We start from the raw sequence: 27869 nt of genomic DNA on the forward strand, positions 1-27869 counted from the left end.
CACACATCAGGCTGTCTACACATGAAATTTCTGAAAAATTCTAGACAGTGTAGTCTTTGAAAAGTTAAGGTCTAATCTGCACTGCAGAGTTAATGCAGTTTCATACTGCTTTAGCTGTCATGGCTCAATGCTATGGAATTCTGGGATTTATAGTCTGTCATGCCACCAGAGTGCTTTGACAGAGAAAGCAAAATATCTCATAAAACTACCAATCCCATAATCCCATAGCATTGAGCCATGATGGTTATAATGGTATCAAGTGCCATTATTTCTGCAGTGCAGAGTAGACCTAACTTTTTCCAAGCACTAATTCCAAATCATTTCTAACTTTTCAGAGTCTAAACACCTAGTTGGCCTGGTTAGAGGCAAAGGATGCAGAGGGTAGGGGAAGAAAGGATGCAGAGGGCAGATAGGGGAAATATAGCCTAGATATAGGACAGTTAGCTGGGGAGAAGAACTGAATAGGATTTGGGGGAGCTGTGAATTATTAAATAGTTCAGGGGTTAACGTGTGATCTTTAATATGTGTGGCTGTTCCTGTTAAATTTTGATAGTCTAGTTGTGTTTGCCACTGTGAACTCACTAAACACCACATCCACTGGTCCATATAGGCATCCCCTTGAAGCCTAAGTGCTCAGTTCAAAGGGGGGGAAAGACAATGTGAGTGACAGGAGCCCAAAGTGTTGGAACTGTGGGTCAAGCCTGGAGAGGCATCCATCACAGATATGGTCTTCTTGGGTTGTCAACAAAGGAAGCCCAAAATTTTTTGCTACCTGTGTCCAAAAATGATAATGGTTAAAAACAGACAAATAAACAAAATGATTGGCAATTGGCTGCTTCACCCAAGCTGATATTAGGACTCACCCTGACCAACCTGTTCAGTATACAGTGGGTCCTTGGTATCCACTGGGGTTTGCTTCCAGGATCCCCAAAATCTATGAATGTTCAAGTCCCATAGTAAAGAGAGTCTCTTATATAATATGACAAAATCAAGGTTTCCTTTTTTCTTTTTCTTCTTCTTTTTAATACACATTTTTCAAGTCATAGATAGTTGAATACATGGATGCAGAATCTATTGATATGGAGGGCCAGCTGTAATGATGTGAATCAATATCTACCCTCGCTAAAGGGAGCAAGCAGCATTCCCTTTAATTCCTTTGATATAGTGGCATTACTTAGCCAGCTTGGGAAGTTTCCAGCTACAAAGCCTGAACAATGTCAGTAGCTGCCCCTAAAGCAATGCATATTTGGTAATGAAAAGCTGCCAACAGCCACACCCATTGTCTTCTCTCTGTGAAATGGAGGATTGGCTCCAAGAACAGATTCCTGGCTACAGGCTATACATGTCAACTTGGAAAACTGAATCTGATTCTGATCCAAACCAGCAGCATGTGAAGAAAACCACAGGGCTTCAGATTCAGCAGACACATCTCCTTCGCTACCAATAGCTTGAGTTTGTGCCATTCAAAGTTTGTTCTCTTATCACAGGAGGAGGGATAATTCTGTTCCACATGTACAATGTTAGGCTTTGCCCCCTTATTTTTCTAATGGTGTGTCTTTTGGCATAGACACTATGCCTGAGATTTGGATTTTAAAAATGCCAGATGGCATCTGATGAAAATGCACCACCTATAGAAGGGAGAAAGAAAGCAATACCAACTCTCCAGCTCAATAACAAACACACACCTAATTGTTTAGCATATTACATGACTTAAGGGGGACCAGATGTCATGCAAGGGACCATTCTTAAACCTGTAACACAAAGAAAGAATGAACTCTGGTAAGTACAACTAGTGTTGCAATTCTGCAGGGATGAGCAATTTTTTTCCTGCTGAAACACTTGTCAGTATTAAATATACAGAAGCTCTGGCCATTATTGTATTTGGATACCAAGCAACTATACTTTAAACAGTAGAGATAAATTAGGGGGTCATTATCAAACCACTTAATCCTTGTGCTCCAAATAAGGGCAAGTTCAAATGGCAGCTTCCCGTACCATGCTGCACTATCCTAACTAGTATTCTAAGAGGGGAAACATTCTTAGAATAACATTCTGTTGGAAAAACCCTTTATTCAGCATGGCAGGTACCAGGAAAATGTCAGGAAATTAAGACTAAAATTATAAAAAGGAATTTATTTCTTTACTTACTTATTTAATTAATTTCTATCCCACCTTTCCCCAAAAGGGCCCAAGATGGCTCACAAATAACAAATTCTAAAAACATATTGAAATAAAACAATTAAAACATCAACTAAAAATAAGATAAAATTACAAACATTAAAACCACAATAAAATCACAATACCTATCCCATATAAAACCCATTCCATGCATACACATTAAATACCTGCCTGAACAGAGCTGTTTTTGCCTGCTGATGAAAGACCAGCAAGGAGGGGGTCAGTCTTGCTTCTTATGAAAGGGCATTCCAGAAGGCAGGAGCAGCCGCCAAAAAGGCTCTCTCTTGTGTCCTCACCAGGCGAGCCTGTGATGGTGGAGAGACCAAGAGAAAGTCTTCCTCGGAAGATCTTAGGGCTCTAGCAGGTTTGTATAGGGAGGTATGGTCTCACAAATAATTTGGACCTAAGCTGTGTAGAGCTTTATAAGTCATAACCAGCACTTTGAATTGTGCCCGGAAATGAATGGGTAGCCAGTGAAGCTGTTTCAGTATTATTGGCCTCAGTCAGCATTCTGGCAGTGCCGTTTTGCACATGCTGAAGTTTCCAAACAGTGTCCAGAGGCAGCCCCAAGTAGACTGCACTGCAGTAGTCCAAATGGGTTGTAATCAAGTTATGTTTCACTGCAGCCAGATCAGATGTCTCAAAGAATGGGTACAGAGGGTGCAAAAGTTTTAACTGTGCAAATGCATTCCTGGCCATTGCTGAAACCTGGGCATCCAGGCTCAGAATGAAATCCAGGAGCACACTCAAGCTGCAAGACTGAGATTTCAGAGGGATTGTAACCCCATCTACCACAGGCAATATCCCTATTCCCTGATCTGCCTTGCGACTGACCAGGAGCACCTCTGTTTTGTTTGGATTTCAATTTGTTTGTCCTCATACAGTCCATTACTGACTGCAGACACTGGCCCAGTACAGAGCCAGATTCCTTGGAATCAGAGTGAAAGAATAGACAGAGTTGGGTGTCATCTGCATATTGATGACCATGCACCCCAAAATTCTGGATGACCTCTCCCAGTGGTTTCATTTAGATGTTGAATAACATAGAGGACAAAACAGAACCCTGTGGGACCCCACAGGCCCAGCAGCCAAGGACAATGCCCCTATGTCCCATCCCAGAGATGCAGCTCAGGAGGATACCATGTGCAATGGTACTGAAAGCTGCTGAGAGATCTAGCAGGACCAAAAGGGACACACTCCCCCTGTCCAGTTCCCTGTGGAGGTAATTCACCAAGGCAACCAAAGCTGTCTCCAGCCCATAGTCAGATCTGAAGACAGATTGAAATGGATCTATATAATCTGTTTTATCCAGAAACTCCTAGGACTAGGAGCCACCCCTCACTCCAGTACCTTGCCCAACAATGGAATATTAGAGACTGGCCGATAGTTATCCAGGATGGGGGGATCCAGGGAGGTCTTTTTCAGTAATGGCCTCACCACAGCCTCTTTTAGGCAGGATGGCAATCTGCCTTTCTGCAGTGAAGCATTCACCACTACCCCTACCCACTCAACCTGTCCCCCTCTAGCTACTTTCAGAAGCCAGGAAGGGCAAGGAGCCATATGCACATAGTAGCCCTTACGTCTCCAAGGATCCTGTCCATATTATCAGGCTGCACAGATCAAAATTTATCCAACAAAAGAGGACAAGCAGGTGCCAAGGTTACATCCACTGGACCTGTGTCAGCTATAACATCCCAATCAGAGTGAATCCAAGCAATTTTGTCTGCAAAGGGTCTTGTAAATTCTTCACAGTGAGCTGTCTAGTGGTCTTTGTTTTCTTCTTGGGCCAGAGTGAACACTCAGAACAGCTCTGCTGGACAGCTGCAATGGTGGCAGAGAACTGTAATTTCTGCACTGCACCCATTGCCCCACCATAGGTCTTACAATGGGCCTTAGCCCATGTCTGCTTAGACTCACTTCAAGTTTTCTGCCATCGTTGCTCTAGTCTCTGCCCAACCCGTCCCACTCATTTCATCACCACCAGATCCCTAGTGAACCAGTGAGCATGTTTGGCTCTACTTCATAGGAGGGGACGCTTAGGGACAATCGTGTCCACAAGGAAAGAAAGACAGCTGCTATCAATCTACTTATTAATTTTCAGAGGATTTTATTGCTTTAGTATGAACATATACTTTCCAGATGAAAATTTCAAGCAAGAGTCTTTTATTTCTTGGACATTCTGACTTGAATCCAAGTCCCAACTAAAGTAGACCCTATGAATCAATTATTAAAAATAGTGAGTTTGATCCAAAAACATACTGCAGAAATAATCCAGTTTCAGGCTGCTTCAACTCCCCTGTCTCAGTGCTAGGAAATTCTGGGAATTGTAGTTTATTGTGGCACCATAGCTCTCTGACAGAGAGGCTAAATGTTTCACAAAACCACAGTTCCTACAGTTCCCTAGCATTGAGCCAGGGGAGTTAAAGCGGTTTCAAAATGGATCATTTCTGCAGTATTTTGGACTTTATTTTGGTAAATTTCAGTCATTCAATGGTTCCACTCCAGATGGGAATATCAATAATATTAAACCTTTTATTAATATATGTGCCTAAGCCATTGTTACATCCTAACACCAGAGCAATGGATTCAAACTAAAGGAAAAGAGATTCAATCTACACTTCAATCCAAATTTGGAATAACTTGGCAAATATACTTGACCCCCAAACCTCTGAAGATTGACAGAATATTCTCTCCCTCCTTTTTGGTCTAATTTATCATGCACTATCCCCATCCTCTGCTACCAGTGCAACTTTTGTCAAAAGGAGAAGTTGGAGAGACCCATTTGATTCCCTGAGCACAAGAGCAACAGTGGATAGGACGACTGTGAGGCTAAAATGTGAGGGAGAACTCATGTTGCCACTCTAAATTAGGCTCCTTGGAACAAGGATAGAACAGAACAGAACAAACAAATAATACATATTGTATTTTTGCATTCAAACAGTTTATGAATTATGTGAAGAAATATAAAGATGATCACTGGTGGAAACAGGATGCAGAAGAGACTGGGAAACTTTGACCCTCTGCATGTTTTGACATGGAACTCCCACAAGTCCCACCCAAGATGACAAATAGCAAGCAACTGTGAAAAATGTTCAAAACATCTGGAAGGCCAAAGGTTCTCCACACCCCTGGAATACAGGATGATAGGGAAGCAATTCTTACATGGTTAAAAGATAAGAACTTGCACTGTATCCGGAAAACTAGACTTCCATTATTTAAATTTTCCCATATATATCTGAATAATTATAGATGCAGTGTTCATTTTAATGGCCTATATTTTTGGCAGTATTGAACACAGTAAAATTTCTGGCTCAGCTATACTGTCTGACAACATGGAAAACCCCAAAAGGAACTACAGACAGTAATGAATATAGGCCAAGCATCCTCAGCAGAGGAAATCGAAATCATTACAGTTGGAACAAAATCTGAACTGTCTTGAAGGCAAAATGTACATTGTGGAAAATGATAAACTACCAGGACTTGTATGCACTGGAAAAAGTGCCTCCATGCTCAAGATGTGTGTGCACACATGCAAATATGAAGTTGTGTTTACATGTCAATACAAATCATTACTCCACAAGCCAACATCATATGACACCTCCTTCAAATATCTACCAAGAAAAACATTCTCTTCAATGATTTGCTTTTGTAATTGTCAACTCAGAAACTCAAAAAACAGGTATTTGAGTACATTCATATGTTTGCTCATCACTAGATGAGTGCATGTGTGAATAGGCATTCTTTTTGTTGGATCACCGCAAATTCAAATTTCAAACTCAGTTTTTTTTCATGGACTTTGTTCACACAGGTACAGATGCCGATAAGCTAACACAGACAGTAACCCTGAAGGCCATGCTTGTATCTTCAGCCTAACATCTTCTTAAGAACAAGTTTTACTGTTGAAGTCCAATGCATGCGGTGGCAAGGCTGAAAACACCATAAAAAAGGAGGAAGAAATCTGAATGTGAGACAGTTTTGAGGAAACCGCTCAGCCTTTTAAACGTAATTAAGATATCTGGGTACATGATGGCTATATTGACCAACTTTCTCAAAATTACCTCAGAATGAGTCATAATAAATATCACATTTATTTCACTTTGTTTTGGACGGTTGCTGTATACACATGTATTACTGAGAGCAAAGCAGAAAACCATGATCTAAGGTAGCCCACCTCTTTGATGTCAACTATAAACACATGTGCTGCAGAAATAAATATAGCAGCTTTTGTTTCTTGCCGGAGGAAGCTTTCGCTTGCCTTTGATGTGCCCTGTAAATTTGTAAACCAGATGCTGCAGGTTCTTTGTAAGAAAGTACAAATACAGCACAGCTGGCCTAAATATAATTTGTAAAACAAACTGTTTAAAGACGTGTGGAATAAACAAACAGGACAGACATCTAGGGCAGCATGAAGGAAGCCTAGCACAACTACATCAAAATCATTTGCTGGGATAATCTTTAGTTCCCTCAAATCACAAAGGAGTTGACAAACCAGAGCTATACAGGACAGAACTACCAGCTGGACACACATTTTATTTAGGTCTGCAAATTACCAAAATGGCCAAACCTTGTGAATTTCTCTATAAAACAAAACTTGGTGGATCCAATAGCCAAGATATGCTTCAACTTACAAGCGCACCTCCATCTTGTACAAGAAAAAGCATCATGTTCCTTTAAGTAATTAGGTAGAAATTATCAAGCCTACTCCACATATGGTGTAAAGTGATGTACATTCACTTCCCAGGAAGATCTGAAATGAACACCATGTATAAAGAGCAAAGGAATGTTAATCTCATGCTTTACCAAGCTTCAATCACATCATCAGAAAAAAAAATGATGAAAGGGAAGAAATAAATGAGAGATCATATTCGTAGAGCTCCAACAATACCAACACACATTGTTTCTATGTTTCTTGGACAATGAGGATAATAGCTAAATTTAATGTCTAACCAAACCACAGTTTCACTCTCCAATTTTTGATGAAGACAAAGCTTTTGTATAAAAGTCTTTTCTGTGTACCAATGAGAGATACCCAGATGGAAATGGAAAAGTTTTGGAAAACTTTTTATCATCTCTCATTAGGTTAAGCTTCTGGCTTCAGGAAATTTGGTATACTTCCACATCAGAAATATTAACATCACTTACAATTAGCCGGAACATAAAGGAAGATGACTTTGTAGAAATGTGGTCACCTTTCTTTTTCTATACTATGGATTTCACTGTAACACAAGGCCCACTGACAAAACAACTGGATTTTTGGACAGTACCTTTGACAAAGGGGTCAAGCAGATCAGCAGTTGGAGCAGCCGCTGGTTGCTCCAGCTCTGATTGCTCCCCATTCAGTGTGGGACTGTGGCAACCAGGTGCCACAGTCCTGAGGCTGGCTGCCACTGCAGTCCCAAAGCCAACCACCATTGTGGTCCGAAGGCCACCCACCACTGCGATCCCAAATGGGCTGCCAGCAGGGAGTGGTTTTTTTGTGCTCTCTTTGCTAGTGGCCCAGCCATGGCTCAGCTTTGGCCCAATCCAGGGATGTGTGTCATCTGTACTCCACATGCCTGGATCAGCCCAAAGCCAGTGCTTTTGGCGCATGTGTTTCGGGTCATAGTGATTTATAATTGTGTGTCTGGACCTAGAGCAAATATGCTTGATTGAAGATGTGTGAGAATGTGATAGCTGATACTACTTCAATAAATTGCTGGTGGTGGGGGAAGGTACACTGCAATTTGTCAATACATTTAAAATCTAAAAGACTCGTTTTAAGAGAAAATGTGCAGCTTCCTAATGCGAAAAAGGAATTGGCCCATAAGCTGGGGAATGGTTGTGTTGACATGCCCCCCTCCTTAACACTGTTTTGGATTTCATGTTGGAGAAAGGCAGAATGAATAAGTAAATAAGTAAATAAAATTAACATCTTAACTAGAAGATTTGCTGTGCAGAAAAACTATATAGGGAAACCTTGTTAATATTCTTACCAATGGGTGTTGCAGGGAATGATTAAGCAACTCAAGGAATTGTAGTTCCTGCTCAGTGAAATATATTAAAAACAAGCGCTAGGCCGCTCATACTAGATGTCACAAGATCTAGGAGTGTCTCCAGAAGGTTCTATTTGCCTGCTCATAAAAAACAAAATGATTTCAGTAAGACTCACCAGTCACACTAACTTTAATCTTTGGAAAGTATTTTAATTAATTTAACTCCATCCATTTACTGATGAGTTACAGCACTGACTCAGTTCTACTAACTGGGGAAAAAAAGCAGCATCAACTATTTTTAAGGCTACATGTCTTTACTGTTTAGGAATATAATTACATCTCCATTTACAATGGTTTATTAAGCTGGCTGATGTTTTCTAATGTTTTTAATGTTTTTCCTGCCTTTTATTATTGTAACCAAAACACTGTACAAGATTAGAAATTCAACTACTCATAATAGCTTGTGTTGTATCATAAGATGAAGAGGGATATAATGTTTCTTTAACACTCAATAACAGCTAAACAGTTCATCTTTTAAAAGAATTAAAAAAGACTATGAAGTGAGTGCATGACAAAGGCAAACAGCTTTTTTTCTCTCATTTATAAAACGCTTACCCTTTCTCCTACACTGGCATCGTGGTTATAAGTACAACATTTCTAAAGAATGAAATTAAATATGTTAGAATACATTCTTTTTATTTTTAATTTCACTCTGGATATATGATGTGAGTATCTGAGGTTCATTCACTTCAAGTGTTATCACTGAATTAATGCAATACAAAGTCTGACTAAAGCAAAGTCAATTTTAGTTCATGGAATTTCAGAGTCCCGGGACCCATTCATTACACAATTATTGCTCTAATATTCCACTTTAACATCTGTGGTTCTGCCCAATGAAATTCTGGGATTGGCAGTGTAGGAAGGGGCACTTAAAATTCTCAGCCAGAGAATCCAATGCCTCACCAAATTACAAACTCCGGGGTTCCACACAATGGCACCATGGGAAATAAGGTGGAATAATACCACTGTAACTGTTTAGTATGAATGGGCCCCAGTATTCAACCTTCTTTAGCAATAAGGAATCTGAGATCTTGTAAATTTAAAGCATGTCCTCAATGACTGAAATATGACTTTCTCATTAAAAGAAAAAAAGCCCTATGAATCTTTGCATTGCCCAAAACCTCCTAGGGCCACCGACAGCAAGGGCAATCCCAAATCTGAGCATATGGAATAACATTACTTCTTTCTCCGCAACATAAGGGAACAGACTGAAAAAGAAAAAGGCAATGTGAACTTTCAGCATTTCATAATAGCATCTGCAACAATGCCAAATAGCTTGCTTTCCAAAGAACAAATTACCCTTCTAGTTAAAATTACCATTTTTTAAAAATGAACTTATCATTAAAAATAAATAGGCCTAGGCATTCAAAAACTAGCCAGTCTGGTCAAAAGCTGTCCAGGTGGCTACCCAACTTCAAATTAATCCTGATGAGCATCCATCTTTTTCTTGCCTATTGAAACCACAAGAGCCTTTCATCTAAATGAGCTGCTGTTGCCTGTTGTGTTATTAGCAGAGAAACCTGCTGCTGTAAGCATCCATTACTACCAAGCTACTTATGGCATATTGATTTCCAAGCTGGAGTCACTTCCCTCGAGGCTGCTGAGCATATGGTTGTTGATTAAATGTGCTGGTGGAAGCATAGTGAGGTTAATGAAGGAAGGAGAAAGCCCTAAATACAGGTGTAGATTTCCATATTTCTCACTCTTTTGTTAAATTAAATGATAATTAAGTAGGTTTGGGGGAATCTCTTCAAGGAGGGAGTCTCTTCAGGGAGGGCTTTGTGTCCTTATCACAACTTGGTGCTGTTGTGGCATTTGTATAATAAATAGAGGTTGTTCTTAAAATAGCATGTATGCAAATATACTAACACAAAAATTGAGGGCGTTGTTGCATCTCAATTTTTTTGTGACTACAAGAGATTCAGTGTGCAAAATGGACCAACTTTATAGGTTGTCCCTTTAGTTTCAATGGACTGAACAAACGTTGTGTGCAAAGGAAGCCACAATGAGTGACTTTTCCATTTCAAAGGGAATGGAGAAATTCTGTATACACTGAGCATGTATCTGAGCACTGGAGACACAGTGGATTGGACTGAAATCGTGATATAAACAGTGTTTTGTTTAAGGATAGAAAAGAAATTTTAATTAACTAAAGTTTTTGAAAATGAATTTATGTTGTTAGTTCGAACACATATATCCTTCTAATCTTCTGCCGTTGATCTGCAGCAAGGTACAAAACAGAGACTTCTTCCAATTCCAGGGAGTTGTTTAAACATCATGAAAACTTTGTGCCATTATGAACCAATGGGATTTTACTACATGCTAGCTTTATAAAGCCAAATCAGAATGATGGCAAATAGTGCTATCAATAGGGGGTGTTGAGTTCACTGGATGACACCCCAGAAGAGGGATGACACCTGGCCAAGCACATCCCTCCTTGCCATGCACTGTTCTACTCAAGAATAGAGTGGCACATGGCAGTGAGGTGAGGGATGTGCCCTTTTAACCCCGCCTAAAGAAGTCCCATCCCTTGCACCAAGTGACATCTTAGACAGAGATGTCATTGATGTCAGAAGAACTATCTGATGATGACTCATGATACCATTTGATCAGTCCTATTTGTCTATAGCATGGCATGCTGAAGCTAAATCAGAGAAAGGGCATTGTTTGTTACCTTTATTCCATTTGGGCAAACTTTTTCTCTTAATTTGCCAGCCTCTCAACAATTTCCATGAAATTAATCCTGATTTCATGAAATTCACTTTCACTCCTCTATGTAAGCTCAGCTTTTCAAAGAGAAAGCAGAACGTCAATACAAATAAAATGAAATAACAGAAAAAGATGCCTTGAAGGTGCAGTGAATGGGTATACATTTGATTAGGCCCTGTGTTATTGCATATGTGCAGTGAACCTTGAAGACTTTCATTTTTGTGTTTCCCTGTCCCCCCCCCCCCCAACTTTGAAAAGAATATATTGTTTATTTAGGACACTTGGAATAACCTAAAATGTTAGCTTAAAGGGGTTTATTGTATAGCTCTACAAACCAGAACTGATTTCTTGGCCTTACAGTACTTCTTTCTGGAAAAAAATAACAACACAAACAAACAAAACCAGACAAAGCTATTTTTGCTATAGAAATAAAATGGAGGAAAGGTCAAACCAGTTAACCCACAGATCACCATAGTAGTGTCACCACAGCATATACCAATTCATAATTATTGTTAATTGAGACATAAAATGCTTGTTAATAATTTGATTCTTGCTCCTCAACATATCAAGCTATTTCAAAAATTCACATTCAGTGCCAATGAACGGGGGGAGCTTTTGAATAATAAATACATCAACAGTAAATGTTTATTATTGGTGCTATGATTTACTGACATGACATTTCTTTTTAATGATTGTCAGAATGGGTAGATTTAAATTGACAAGAACTCCATGGAAAGCGGGTTCTTTTTGTGTCGCAGAGCGGGTGCCATGAGTGCGCCCTTGGTGCGCTGTCGTGCATCAATGATGCAAGCGTGGTGCCGCGACGTTTGGAAGCTGTGCCACTCTCGCATCATCGTGGCAGCCCCCGTGTGGATGGGAGGCGGCTATGATGGTGGTGGCAGTAGCAGGCGGTAGGGCTTGGGAGCGTGCGGTTGCTCTGCAATCCTAAGCCCTAAAATTGGCCCCAGGCCGCCACTTTGTTGCATTCTGTACCAGGCCACCCTTTCTTCTTCCCCAGCTGAGTTAATTTAGAGTAAACTACTTTTGCATTTTGAACTCAGTTTGCAGAAACTGAGTAAGGTGAAGACAAATAAAACTGCAGAGACAGACAAACTGGGCCATTTTAAAAGTTGCTGAAAACATAGGAGGTCAGAGGTTTAACTGAGACTATCTCTGCCAATGTGGGACTGAGTGTATGTGAAGGATATTACGACTTAAAAAGAATGGCAGATCAGTAATGATGTTTAAAACTATGAATGTCCAAATTTTTAATTCATGTAGCCTCTCTTACCACTACACAAAACTTTTATAGTTCAGAAAGATTATAATCATAATTCCTTGCACAACTGAGAATAAAATTAAGACAGGTACTGTAAATAAAAATATGAGTGCCTTCAGATAGAACACAACTTTTCATGAAATGAATATAAGCACAACTCCAAATATACCATGAGCAAGGCTTGTCCTAGATGAACAGCCTGCCATGTGGTCAGATTATATGGGAACTGCACCACTGTTGGAATGCATTTGTGAATGCTTCCTTTTACTCAGAATAAAAACCCTATGCATTGAAAATCAGCATATCAGGAATTAAACTGGGCTAGGGCCCCATTCAGATTGCTATGTATAAAAAGTCTCTCCTCACTTCCCAGAGAGAGTTGGATACATTCCATTATTTACAGCTATCTAACATAAAACAATCAACCAGCATGATGCAGTGGTTTGAGTGTTGGACTAGGACTCTAACAGAAAAGGGCTGAATCCCTGCTCAGCCATGGAAACCCACTGGGTGTTCTTAGGCAAACCATACCACTGTCTCAGCCTTAGGCTAAGGCAATAGCAAACTTGCCAATAATAAATCTTGCCAGTAAAACCCTATGATAGTACACTGGAGTTGACTTGAAGGCACATAATAACAAATATAGAACAATTAAGGCAAAATATAGCAAGAAGGGTGTGTTCAGTTGAGTTTCCCGCATTTGGGGAAATATCTGTTTAAGGGAGCCAAAAAATCAAGACCTCTCCCTGCAGTCTGTCCCTACAGGAAATATCATGTCTCAAAGCAGTACTTGCCAGATTTTCCTTATTTGAGAAATGATTTCCACATCCACATTTTGCCAAGGAACCTATGAAAGTTGCAATGATCCTAGAGAATGTTCTAGGGATGGGAATTGTGCCGCCCTCCAGATGTTATTGGACTGCCCTAATCAGTATAGTCTATGGTGATGTATACTGGAAAAGGCAGTCCAGCAAAATGTGGAGTGTCATACAGACACCACCCTGACTCTAGGGTGGGCACTAATCTCTTGTAATGCATGGAACAGTTCTGATGAGATTGATATCCGGATACTGTGTTCCACATATACAAGTCAGAGGAAACAGACATCACTATCTTAACTGTCTTAAATGGGAAAACTGTCCAACATTTGTAGACAGCTTATGGCTTCCATTTCAGTGACGTGGTGAAATCTATGAAATCTGTTCCATGCTTTAGTCTGAACTATCCAAGAGATAGAGTTCAGCAAATCTGATAGTTTCTTTAAATTTCAGACTAAAACTTGGAGCAGATTCACTGACCAGCTGATATGGAAGTTACCAGGCACCAACAGGAACATGACAGATTTTAAGATTCTTATATGAGACTTCCCAGGGATTAATGAAACTGTTTTTTGCAGGACACATAAAAAGAGGTGAGGGGTTACCTTAAAACAACAACAAAAATCCCCATCCCTTATCTATAAAAAAAATGACCCCTTATCCCATCCATTTCTCTCTCTGAAAAGCCCTGTTCCAATGAATGGCTGTTAGCAGAATTAAACTGTGTCAGTTAAAGTGCTACAAAAGACACACACACTTGCTTGCTTTATGTATTCAGTTCTATTTATTTATTAGATCTGTAAATTTTCCTAAGTGGTGAATATGTTTTTTGGGGTGGGTGGGGGGCACCAAAAAAGCCCACAAGATGGTTCCGATATGTAGATGACACTTTTACTATTTGGATCCATGGAGAAGATGATCTGGCTGTGTTTCTGAATCATCTGAACAACATCCACCCTAACATCCAATTCACAATAGAAAAAGAAAAAGAAGGAACACTGCCATTCTTGGATGTCCTAGTCATCTGCAAACTGAACCAACGTTTGGGCCACACAGTACACAGAAAACCTATACACATGGACAGATACCTGCACAAGAACTCCAACCATCACCCAGGACAAAAAAGAAGCACAATATAAACACTGGAAGACTGGGCAAAATGGATCTGTGAACCCAACTTCTTGGAAGATGAATTGAAGCAACTAGACCAGGCTCTACAGGCTAATGACTATTCCAGCTCAGACATAAGAAGGGCTGCCAGACCAAGAAAAACCCAGAGGAGTGAAGACAAGCAACTACCCAAAGGGAAGGTATTTTTACCGTACATCAAAGGAGTCATGGACAGAATAGGGAAACTGGTGAGGAAGCACAATCTCCAAATGTTTTGCAAACCGACCAAGAAAATCCAGTAAATGCTGAACTCAGCGATGAGCAAGAAAGATCCTCTCGCAGACACAGGAGTTTACCGCATACCATGCAGCTGTGGACAAGTCTACATAGGGACTACCAAATGCAGTATTCAAAGACAAATCAAAGAACATGAGAAACACTGCAGACTGAGGCGGTTTACAGACTGCCCATTTGGGGCGGCCTGCACCCGCCCCTTTCCCCACTGTATCGGGGCCTCAGCTGCCAGACCGGCAGCCTCCGAGGCCCTGATCCGCCACTTTGCAGGCCGCGGGGAAGCAGCAAAAGGCTGCTTCCCCGCGACCTGGAAAGCGGTGTCCTTGGGGCTTCAAGCCCCAAGGACACACAGCGACGGCAGGGAGGAGGAGAAAGGGGACGCTTGGCCCCTTTCTCCTCTACGTTGCTGGGCGCAGCCATGTAAAGGCTGCGCCCAGCGATGCAAACCCCAGAAGGAGATCCATTTTGGAGCTCCTTCTTGCACCACGGAAAGGGCGCTCTAGGTGCCCTCTCGTGGCGCAAAGACATCATGTCCGCGCCACCTCATTTGGAGGTGGCGCAGTCGTGACGTCATAATGGCGGTGGCCATGTGGAATGGCCGCCACCATTTTGTACAGATTGGGTCCGTACTACGGTTAGGAGCGTCAGGAAGTGACGCCCCTTTCTAACCCTAATGCGGACCCAGTCCGTATTTTCAGGTCTGTCTGTAACGGGCCTGAGTCAGCCAGAAAAGTCAGCAGTAGCAGAATAAGTTATAAACCATCCTGGGCATAAAATGCTGTTTGAAAACACTGAAATTCTGGGCCATGCCAACAACTATCAGGTCAGAATGCACAGGGAAGCCATTGAAATCCACAAACACCTGGACAACTTTAACAGGAAAGAAGAAACCCTTAAAATGAACAAAATTTGGCTACCAGTCCTAAAAAATAGCAAAATCAGGACTTAGCAAATGCAAATGAGAAACCATCCAAGGTCAGGGGTTTTCCCAGCAGACAATGATCACTAATTAAGCAGACATTAATCCTCTTTGCATATCCTCCCATCCTGAGGCCTTGCCATCAACAACAGAACAATACACAGATTAACATGGAAATCACTCCTCCCTACCCAGGGTCACACAGTATATATATACCCAACTTGCTTCCATGCCAGCATTCTCTGAAGATGCTATCCAGTTTATTCCATAAGGAATAAACTCTTCTAGAACATTGCAACATAGCCCAAAAAACCTACAAAAAACTATGAACAGAGACTATTCAACTCAGCAGTGGAAACTTGACCAAAGGAGACAAAGAAATTACTAGTCTCGTCAATTTTTTTTTCTATTTACCAAAGTCACCAAATGTACATTTTATGAAGCTCATTAATAAAACTAAAAATGGGTTGGGTTGGTGTTGTTATTATTTATTGATTTTTACAAAAACAGCCCTACAGATAATTGCCTATGGAGCAAATTTTACTTTCTATGTGTCCTTGGATCCATTTTGACATACCAGTCTTGGGCTAGAATGACACAGAAACAAAGTAGGTAAAGGACACTGATCTATTGGAGTGGCAGGACTAATTTAAACCAATTATATTGAAAAGTTTCTGACAAAAGGTTGCTACTTAACTAATAGCTCTTAACGTGGGTCAATTTCATTAGGCCTTAATTAGTGATTAATTTAAGCTGGAGATTCAGAATCAACCAATAGATTAATTATTCACTAAATACATCAAGATTTTCCTAATTTTCCCTTATCTGCTATATTGCCTAGGCAAAGATAGGTCTGATTCACAGCATGTGATCCAGAATTGACCAACCCATTCTATTCACTCTGACCAACCATTCTGTAGGTGCTGATGCTGCACCCTGATCTTTCCTTCTCTGCTCTATGAGTTCTATGGTGTGGGCATATACACTTGCAGGAAGTTTACTGGCCCAAGGCAATACAGAAGAGGCTGAGATCCTAGATTTCCTGAAACTGATGGGGGGGGGGGGGAGGCTTTAGAAACACACTATCAAAAAAGACTCCAAACTAGGGTAGGTGCTAGGTAAGAAATCTGCTTCAGAAAAGGCCTATGAAAGAGATCCCTACTACTAACTAATTTACACAAGATAGATGATGATAGATAGATAGATAGATAGATAGATAGATAGATAGATGATAGATAGATCAGTAAATAAAATTCTGTAATGTACAGCCATTGTAGTTCTGAATCTGCTGCAGCCAACAGCACAGCTTCCTGTTTTTACTTGCAGGGATATTGCCTCCTTGTTCTTTAGTCTTAGTGCTATAAATTGCCAGTTCACATGAAAGGACTTATTTAAAGTCCCATGTCAATAGACTAAAACACTGCATTTAAAAGCAATTGTGGAATTAAAAAGATCCTTTTTGAAAGCCTGTTATTGCTCACAACCATGTATGTAATAATGTGAATTAAAGGATTATTTTCTTTCCAAACCCATTGATGTACACAAGTGTGTGAACTTGGCAAATTTATTTTCTGTCACTACAACTCTAAGGCCATCCCAGCCAGCTTGTCCACTGGCCACGTTGACTGGGATATTCTAGGAATTGTAGATCAAAAGAAGTCAAGCTCTGCTAGTATACAATAATGTGTGAAGTATTCCAAAGTCTGCAAACTCATCTACCCCAACAATGCTTTTATGCCGTTTTACACTCCCCCCCCCAGAGGAGGGGGGGTTACCCAAAAACAGGCACATGGAAATAGTTGTGAAAATCATCATCTCAGATCCTTCACCACAATTTGGTTCAGTGCAGATTCTGACAAGCTATCACACACACACACACACACACACAGAGAGAGAGAGAGAGAGAGAGAGAGAGAGATCAAATGATTCTGGTTACCCGAAATAGTAAAATCTTCCCAAAAGGCACCAGATCCCATCTGATCTTGGAGTACTTAGACGGGAGACTGCCAACAAATGCCAGGTGCTGTAGGTTACATTTCAAAGGAAGGAACTGGCAAAACCACCTCTGAGTATTCCTTGTTTAAGAAAACTCCATGAAATCCATGGCCTCATCATAAGTCAACAGGCAACTTGAAGGAACACACACACACACATACACACACACACAGGGTAAACTTGTTTCAGAAAAAAATAGGACAGTAAAAGCCTGAAGCTCATATACTTTCCCAAACAAGTTTGGCACATCTTTCATTATAAAGTTCACGGCCTTCCAAAAATAATACAGTGTCTGAAATGCAGCAGTCCAGCATCATTTTGCAGTTCTCTTGCCACCCGTAAATGTCAGTGAGCTCAGAAAACCAAAGGAGTTAAGGGAGGCAGAAGCATGTCTCTGCCAAATCACTTGGCCGCTCAGACAGATCCAGGCAAAAGGTCACCACCTAAGTTTCCCTTGCATGTCCCAAACTGATATATCACAAGAGCAGTCCTTGGGATGGTCCCTTGTCAGAGCTGCCTCTCCTTTTTCAGCCTATACAGCATTAATACTTCTGAGAGCTCTCTCTCATGCTGAAACCAAATCACAGTGGCAATTTTCCATAAGTCCCACTAATAATGACCCTAATTGAAATACACTCTGACTCCAACAAACAAACACAAATGGAAAAGATCTGTAGTTATGCAGAAGTCCTTATACAGTACTTCTACAGAGGCCATTATACAACACACACAATTTCTAACCACAATGCATCCGATTCAGACAATGATTCTAAATAGTTTTCACCTCTAACATTTTGTCTGGAATCTAGGACAAATCTATATGACTGATTTTCTATTGTACTTATGTTACTTATATTATATAGTGCAGACTATGCTTTACAGCGTGGGTGGGTAAACATTTTAAGACTTGTGGGATCTGTTTTTTATTGTTAAAGCCTTCAGGGCCAAATTGATTGTATCCAAATTTGCATATGTTACGGTTTAAATTATTTTAAACTTGTTTTAAATGGTTTTAAAATTGTCTTAAGTGTTAAAAGATTTAGTGTACTTAGTCTTCTGAACCACCCTTCTCGTTTTAGTCTGTTCTAAAATTATTTTATTGTATGCCACCCTCAAATGCTCAGAAATAGGATAGGAATACAAATATTTTAATCAGTAAATCACTCTTCACTAGAACCCTTTGGTCTAATAAATGGAGAAAGAAGATAAGACACAGAAGTGCAGAACAAGATGCTTGTATGCCTGCAGTCACCCTAGTGCCAGAACTGGACAGATCCAGTGTTGTCTAGTGGTTGGAATACCATACTAGGACTTTAGGAGACCAGAGTCTGAATCCCTGTTCAGTCATGAAATCTCACTGGGGGCTCTTAGGGAAGTCACATTCTCTTGGTCTCCAAGGACTGCAAAAGCAATCTCCCTCTGAAGAAATCTTGGCAAGAAAATTCTTGGATAAGGTTTCCATAGAGAACCAGAATAACAAGTGCTGGACTATAGCTCTTAAGATAAAGGCTTGAATCCCCATTCAGCCATAGAAACCCACTGGGTAACCTTGGGCAAGTTGCATACACTCTCAACCCCAGAGGTGGCTGCCCTTTGCCAGAGGAGGGCAAAGGCAAACCCTCTCTGAACAAATCTTGCCATAAGATGTTAACATTAAGGGTACCTTAATTCAGAAATGACTTGAAGGCATACAACAAAAAAGGTTGCTATGAGTCCAAGTCAACTTGAAGTAACCCAACAACTAGAACTAGAACTGGAACTTGCAAATGCTCCATTCTTCCTACACATGTTTGCGCCTGGTTCTCCCACTCCCAAAACCATTCTTGAATTCATCAACATTAAGGAGATTTTTGTTGGCAGTATGATTAAATCATTGAGTCACATAATTTTGCTGACATACTGCTAATCAACTAGAAAACAAAGAAAAGATTCTGATCTACTTTCTGCCCATCCCTGTGTTACAGAAATTCCATAAGCAAAAATGGCAGGGGCCTATCCCCAAAATGTTTACAAGCCAAACTTTCTTATTCAGATCATCTAGCACTATACTGTAAATAAGTCATGATGAATTGGCACTCCTTCCTGGTTCATGCCCAGACAGATAAGGAGGAAGGGAAGGCAGATTGGCAGGAATGTAGGAGAGAGGGAGAATGCCCTCACTGAAGGCAACGTGTGGTTGCTAGAGTTAAATATATCTTGCATCAATTGCAAATGGCTTGAGGGGAAAAATCTTTTGGCTGATCAAGTGTGCAGATAAACAGGCATGTTATTTTAAAAGATGTAGTATGAGACACAATGCTGACAATTCAGATGGTTCACTTCTTAGGGGTCAAGTGCAATTTCAGGAAATTGAACTCTACTGGATTTGAAATATCTCTCCCAAAAGAGCTGAGCTTTCACTCAGTGTTACAAACTAGATACATTCCTAAAATATATATTATTAGATATTACTATCACACATGCATGCACATTCTCTCACACAGAGAAAGGGAAAAAATTATTACTATATTTTGAGTTAAACTTCTGTTTTCAAAATGCAGATAGATGCAAAAACCAAAACACAATAAAGGGTTCAAAATGTCTAAGACCCGGAACAGACCAGCAAAATATGCTGGCTTCCCGGTGGCTTGGGGGTGTGTCGTACGCATAATGTATGCCCCCAAGCTGGCAGGAAGCCACCAGTCATTTGCATGCTGGCAGCTTTTTGGTGCTTCGGTGGCTCAGCGCTGCAAGAGCACTGAAAAGCCATAGCAGCAGCAAAAAGGGTGCCTTTTTGCCGGTGCAAAAAGGAGTGGCATTTTGCTGCTTCTTTTTGCATCAGAAAAAAAACAGATCGGGGCCACAGCATGGAGTTGCTGTGGCCCCGATCCAGGGCTCTAAGGGACGGTGTCACACCATCCCTTTGGGCCGGTCTGTGACATGAAAAAGAAATACATCACTTCATCCCTACATTTCTGATATTCGAGAATTCCAATGTGTCAACCTTCACAACCAAGCCTAGTAACCGCAGTTGATTTGTTCCTTCATGGTGCAAACTCAGTCTCACAGTGTTGCACATTTTCTTGAAATGCCTAATAAAAGTATTTAGACAGCCTCTTCATTTAAATGTGTGTGATATACTATGGCACCATGTAGATTATTCTGTCAAAATAATGTTCTGTATTTCCTGTGTGTGTGTCTGTGTGTGTGTGTCTGTGTGTGTCTGTGTACCTTGGTGAGAAAAGTTAGGCATTGATACAATGTATGTAATTGACATGACAATATATTAATGGTTAATGGGTTTACAGTTGAGGCAAATAGGGCCTGACCTCAGTCTTAGGTAACAGAGGAACCAAACCATGGCTTAAACCCATGTGGAACCCCACACTGCCACTCCTAGTCCCCCCCCCCCCCCAAGAATTGGGCTGGCAGGGTGGTGGTTCAGTTGGCTAACAGTTGGATCACCTGATCTTGGTATCCTTCTCTGTGACCAAGTCAACCTCTCTCCGCCATAATAAATAAAAGTTGTGGACTGTTTCCTCCATGTCAGTGTGTGGGAATATCCACAGGCAAGAACTGGTGATTTGCTTTTACTGCACTGAAGCTGGTACTTTATTAATGAAATCATTCATTGGGAGAAATCAAAGGCTTCACTCAAATGTTGAGCTTGAGCATCTGAGGGTGCAAAGTACATAGGGGGCACAAAATGTACATTCCCCACATCCCTATGGTTTAGGTTTAAAGAATGACTGTTTAATCATATTTACAATTTTACAGTTGGGGCAGATAATTCTTCTTTGCTATTGGCAACCCAATCTTATACATATTTACGCAGAAAGAAGTCCATTGAATTATATGTGACTGATACCCAGGTAGCATCCAAAGAACCACATCCTTAGACTGGAGATTTTAAAAACTGAATATCGAGCTTAGAAGAATTATAACTTTTAGGCCTGTCTTCAGAGCAAATTAAAGCCAAATTATGCACCACCTTTGCTAAACTGTGCTAGCTTCCAAGGCAGAGCAGTGGCGGTTTTCAAACTGCCAGTACATAAACACATGGGATACTGGCATGAGCAAATTGGATAGGGAGTTTAACCATTGCTGTGCTTCTTCTGGATTGTGGGTTGATCTGTCTAGCCTCAAAGGGACCCAACCAAACGAATGCATCCCAGCAACTGGAATTCACAGGCATGCTCCCTCTGATCCCTGAAAACAGCATGTGGCCAGGAGACAGCTAGCAATTAATAGCATTATCCTTCATGAATTTATCTAATCCTCTTTTAAAGCTATCTAAGTTTGTGGCTGTCACCACATTTTGTGACAACAAATTCCAAGGGTTTAATTACACACTGAGTGAAAAATATCCCCTTTGTGTGTCCCAAATCCCCCACCATTCAGCTTAATTGTATGATCTCAGGTTCTAGAATTACAAACGAAGGAAATAAACTCTTCCCCCCCCCCCCATGTATAATTTTATGTACCACTGGTGTGTCCCTTCTTGCTTCCTTTTTTTATAACCTAAGGAGACTCAAATGTCGTGATCTTTTCTTTCTTTCTTTCTTGGTGGGGAGAGAGAGATTAGGGAAGTCTTTGCCCTCTTTATCATTTTGTCTATCCTTTTTTAAACTTTTCTATTTTATAATTCACTTTTTAGGTATTATGAACTATGCATATTGTTCCAAGTCAGGTTGCAGATTGTATTAAGGCATGGTGCTATGGACACTTTTATTTATCATTCATGTCTTAATGATCCCTTGTATAGAGCTGCATATTTATCTATGCCACACACATCTATTCATGTCATTTTCCAAAACCATCATCACCAATATCTTATTGAAGTGGGAAGTGAAATAATCAGAAATAAGGAAGCAAGATACTCAAAGCCCTCTCTTTAAAAATCTTCAGTTCTAAAAGCCTGATGGAATAACAAAGTCTTTGTTTGCTGACTGAAAGTTATCAAAGAGAATGCTATTCTGCCCTCCCTAGGAAAGGTTTCACCGTCTAGAGGCAGCTACTGAGAAGGCCCTATTTTGTCTATTCATCAATTGAGTATGTGAAGGTGATGGCATGGAACAGAAAAAAAGTTCCTCTCTTGCAGCTCTCCAGATCCAGGCAGGCTCATATGGTGAGATATAGTCTATCTGATAGCTTTGACCTAAGCTGTCATTTTGTCCAATAAATTATTGGGCATCATGTAGGATCAAACTATGTCTCAATAGGACATGTTACATTTTCTTCAGTTTATACAAAAGGAAAAGCTTTCCAACCCTCAAATAAGAGACATCGCTCATAATATGGGACACCTGGCAAGCTAATCCTTATAGGAACGTGCTGTACATGCCCAAGTGTCACAGTGAACCTCCTAATACTCACTGCACAGTCATAAGAGCCAGTGACCTCATTCAAGCTTTTTGCTCTCTCCTTTTTCTCTCTCCTTAGTTGGTAGTGAAAGTCAGTTTCCAAAGACCAGTGGTCAGAAATACTTAGCTGGCTCTGCTTAGCTTTGGAATTCTGTCCAAAGGGAACATCAGATTGGTTTTGATTCTTAACAGGGGCTTCCTTTCACTTTTACTAATTTTTCTACCAAGGGCAGCAATTCCTTGAAATCTATAAAAATATAAATGTTAGGTTCAAATGAATATTAATAATGAAATGGCAAAAGCAATGTAGGCCTCTTCACATTTGCTTTCACAAATCTCTTTCTAAAGAGCGAAATTGCCAGGAAGATCCTGTCTGAGCTCCTTTACCATTCTTGAACTTCATCCATATCCAGTCAGTCACTGTGTATGTAGGATGGAGGTAGTATGGGACCTACCAGGCCACTGATGCAACCAAATTGGGTGGTTTTTCATATAGAAACAATGAGCACTGGCTGACCAGTAATGATGAGGCATCTGTGCATCATAATAATAATAATAATAATAATAATAATAATAATAATAATAATAATAAATTTTATTTATATACCGCTTTTCCAAAAGCTCAAAGCGGTTTACACAGAATTAAAACCAGTTACAAACACATCGTAAAAATAGAAAAAAACCAGTAACACAGTATACACTATACAAATCTAAAACAGTCATTCAATAGGGTGAGGCAGAGAGTCGATGGGATCAAAATACACAACTTCATTTTCCAGAGGGGAAGGCTTGACAGAAGAGGAAGGTTTTACGCCTCTTTTTAAATGTTTCCAGGGGGGTGATAAGGTGGAGCTCCTTGGGAAGACTGTTCCAAATTTGTGGGGCCGCTACTGAGAAGGCCATATGTCTTTGCACTACTCCTAATGCAGCGGTTGACCATATAACAGTTTTTTGTGGGTGCCAGGCAAGCATTCTCTGAAGATGCCAGCCACAGATGCTGGTGAAATGTCAGGAATAAACTCTTCTAGAATATGGCCACATAGCCTGAAAAACCCACAAAAAACTATGGATGCCAGCTATGAAAGCCTTCGACTTCGCATATAACAGATGCTTTCATTGGTTGCCACATGTTTCTATGTAATAGCAGGGCATCTGCATCACATGATTCTACTAATTTCCCCCCTCCCTCTCCTGTAGTACTCAGAAAGATATGTATGTGCACTTCTCCACCTGTGCATATTCAGTGGCAACCCAAGGTTGCCAGTACAACCTTTCCTAGTTGCACCTTTCCAACAAGTGATAGAGGAACTAAGGTGCAGAACAATTCAGGTGCCACTACTTCTTCTCCAGACGACCAGAGCTGAGCTACAAAGCTTCAATATACATCCTCCACCCATTTCTAGTAGAAAAACACCAAAACAAATAGTGATATACATACATATGGACATGGCATCATATTTCTGTGATTCCATATAATGAGACCCAGCATGGTATAGTGCTTTGAGAGTTGGATAACAGCTTTGCAGAGCAGGTTTGAATCCTCATTTAGCCATGGAAATTCCCTGGGTGACCTTGAGCACATCACACTCTCTCAGCCTCAGGCAAAGACAAAGCCCTTCTGAACACATTCCGCCAAGAAAACACCATGAGAGGTTCACCTTAGGATTGCAATAAGTCAGTCACACATTTTGAAGACCCACAACAACTGCTTTGAATCCCATTTTTGGGGAAAGGCAGGATGGAAATCCAACAAATAAAAACAAACAAACAACAAAGCCCTATAGCTGTGTAGTGTAAAAGGGCCCTGGAGTTTGGTGCTTTCTCCCTGGAGTTAATAAAACAAAGTAAAATCTTTGTAAGCAGTAGGACCCCATATTATGCGAGGGGTCCATTCCAGAACCCTTCATACAAAACAATTTTTGTATATAATCTGCAATGCTTTTTCTAAAAACAAACCTGGAATGAATGACACAGTATGCTCTCTAGTCATCTTCTAGCTCCTCCAGCATGATTCCAAGACATGCTTCCACTGGAGGCTCCAGTTATGCTGGAGAACCAAGAAAGGCTTAGTGAGGTCTTCTCTCTAAGAATCTCTAGGTCCTTCAGCACAGTTCTATGGACAACATTTGGTGGAAGCATACCATGGAATCATGCTGGAGAACCTAGAAAATGCCTAAAGTGAACATATTTTTTCTACACATGTATAACTGAAACTTGTGTACTAAGAAATCACATTATAAGAAGTCATACTGTAGATAATTCTGTTCCTGACATGTAGGGCTGCACATGAAGGACATTGGTTTTTATATGGAGGATCATTCCATCTGATAGTTCTTCCTTCTGCAGTCTAAAGAAGTAGAACTTAGGAGAAATGTAATCAGATAATCAATTTGTTTGAGCCAGGTATGGCTGGATCAAAATATGCTGAAACCGTAAACTGTCTTAATTTTAAGAGGCCCCATAACATTTCCCAAAAAATTATATTTCTGTTATTCAGAAGGAGAATATTATTATTCTGCATCTGGACTAACTTGCTGCATAGAGGTGACAACAAAACATTGGTGAAGAGAACTGCGCCATATGGCCTGCCCTGCACTATCTGAGCTAACTTGCTGCCTACAGGTACAGTGGAATACCCTGTCCCATATCCAACAGTGAAAGATACAACTGCCAGTTTTTGTATTATTTTGCAAAAAGAGCTTGAGAATTAGTCTGATGTAGTAGTTTGAACATTGGACGATGAATCTGCAGACCAGGTTTTGAATCCCTGCTCAACCATGAAAACCCATTGGGTGACTTTGGGCAAGTCAAATGTTCTCACCCTCAGAGAAAGGCAAAGAAAAGCCCTCTGAACAAATCTTGCCAAGAACATCCCATGATAGTTTTACCTTAGTATTACCATAGCATAATGTGAGAACTGTGTATTTTGATACTGTTCTTTGACATAAGAATTGTGTCGAACCATTTGAGAAGAGTGAAAACCAACAGATAGTGATGTTCCAATCTGTACCCAAAAAATTTAAGAAGTTCGGGTCAGGTTAGGTCAGAAGTCACAATTACTGTATTCCTCACACAACCTTATGCCAGGTTCTTGGTATAGTATGAACACCTTTTTTAAAAGTGCTTGATTCTTTTAACGAAAACACACCAAAAAGGACCCACACTTTAAAGGAAACAAACAAAATGGTTGATCATATTCCAGCATACTGTGTATGGATATACGGTGAAGAAAGAAAGATCTAATGTACTGGCATTGACTAAAGATGCCTTAACTGTAAAAAAATCAGAGTGAAATGTCAATCTCCCTTAATACAAACCAAGGCTAACTTTCCATGCTTTCCATATATGGATGCATATAAGGACAGACCCATGAAGCCACAAGATGAGAAAGTTAATTTTAAAGAGCTTCCCTAAGGCTCTAAACTGTTTGAAATGTGTGGAAACACGCACACATAAAATCTGCTGTATGAAGTTTGCATTTACAAGCACATCAGCAGTTTCTGTGACCTTGACAAACCACACAGTTTAAATTTCCACGCATGAATAGCTATTGAAAAATCCCTCCTCTAAAGTAGCAGACAACAAACAAACTTTCATTCTTTCCCAAAATAATAAATACTTTGCTTCTTGTATTGCATTTCATTGTAGTCAACAAATTAAAATAACCAGCACATTAGCTAACAATATAGGCTACATTTCCACCACAGAAATAAGTCAGTTTGACACCACTTTAATTGCCATGCCTTAGTGCTATGGAACTCTGTGAATTATAATTTGTTGTGGCACCAGAGCTCTCTGACAGAGAAGACTAAGCGTCTCACAAAACTATAATTCCTAGAATTCCATAGCAGTGACCCATGGCAGTTAAAGTGGTTTCAAACTGGATTATATTTGCAGTGTGGATAAAGCCAATATAGAGGGCATTCCTTTGTAATCTATATTTGATTTCTTTTGGGTGGAAGTTATTTCTCTCCCATCCACCTCACCTTGCTTAAGTAAGCAAGGGGAGCAATGACTAGGAATTTTACAGCTAGTCATGGTTTTCAGCTCCCAAAGGGATAGGAACATCCATAGCTGCAAACTTTTGGTGTTAATATATAATAGGCAGCAGCGTCTTAGGCACTGTATACATATAAGAGTATACATGTACAAAATATGGACAGAAGAACATCATATTTGAGAAATATTATATATAATAGTATTATCACGTACAATGGTATGCAGCATGAAGAAATGTTTTCTTTGGTCTGTCCTGAACTCGTTGTTGTTGTTAGCAGCCCCCGAAGAGACCTTAGCTCACAGCTAAGCTGTGAATGAAACATCTCCAATACTCCCTATCCTCTGCTTTTCTGCTTAGGTCCTGCAAGCTCAGGCCCATGATTTCCATGAATGAGTCTAGGCATCTACTATGCAGTCTTCCTATCTTTCTAATGCTTTCCATTTTTCCTAGTAACATTGCCTTTTCTAATGAGTCTTTGGCCCCATACAGACAGGCCAAAATAAAGTTGCTTCGGGTCACTTTGGAGGTATGTTGTTTAAATGTTGCATGCTTCCTAAGACTCTGGAAGTCACGCCAAAGCCACAATCCAGTCCTAAGGACTGGAGCATAGCTTTGGCACAGCTTCCGGACTCTTAGGACGCATGCATAATTTAAAGAGCATACCTCCAAAGTGACCTGAAGCAGCTTTATTTTGGCAGTCTGTATGGGGCCTTTCTTTCTCAAGGCATGGCCAAAGTACAACCACCATCTTGGCTTCCAGTGAGAGTTCAGGCTTGATCTATTCAAGGACCAATTTGTTTATCTTTTTGGCCTTTCATAGTATTCTCAGCACTCTTCTCCAGCACCATGTCTCAAATGAGTTGATCTTCTTTCTGTCTACTTTCTTTATTGTTCAGCTCTCACATCTGTACATGCTGATGGGGAATACAATGGTATGGACGATCCTAATTTTAGTATTCAGTATTATCTCTTTGCAGTTTAGGATCTTATCTAGTTCTTTTCAAGGTTCCCTTCCAAGTCTTAGTTTTCTTTGGGTTTCTTGACTGCAGTCTCGAATCTGATCAAAGGTATGGGAATTCTTTGACTATTTCTATTTTGTCATTATCTAGAATGAATTCATGTAGTTCTTCTGTGGTCATTTTTGTTTTCTTAATATTCAACATTAAGCCTAACTTAGTGCTTTCTTATTTGAC

General features: G+C 40.3%; 1 protein-coding gene across 3 annotated transcripts in view; it reads right to left on the minus strand.

Moving 5' to 3' along the window:
- SEMA3C (semaphorin 3C) overlaps positions 1 to 27869 on the minus strand; it is a 171148-nt gene that overhangs the window by 105351 nt on the left and 37928 nt on the right. Inside the window, exon 1 of one of the 3 annotated variants that reach the window (XM_089524626.1) lies at positions 17276 to 17337. The exons of the other annotated variants lie outside the window; for them this stretch is intronic. Within the exon in view, the coding sequence (XP_089380752.1) occupies positions 17276 to 17315 (40 nt within the window). The 5' untranslated portion in view covers positions 17316 to 17337. Of the gene's footprint in view, positions 1 to 17275; positions 17338 to 27869 lie in introns of those variants that run through there. 3 annotated transcript variants of the gene reach the window in all.

Source organism: Sceloporus occidentalis, unplaced genomic scaffold (assembly GCF_023333645.1).
Source record: "Sceloporus occidentalis isolate IW3139 unplaced genomic scaffold, rSceOcc1.0.p SCAF_5, whole genome shotgun sequence".
NCBI classification, from domain to species: domain Eukaryota; kingdom Metazoa; phylum Chordata; class Lepidosauria; order Squamata; family Phrynosomatidae; genus Sceloporus; species Sceloporus occidentalis.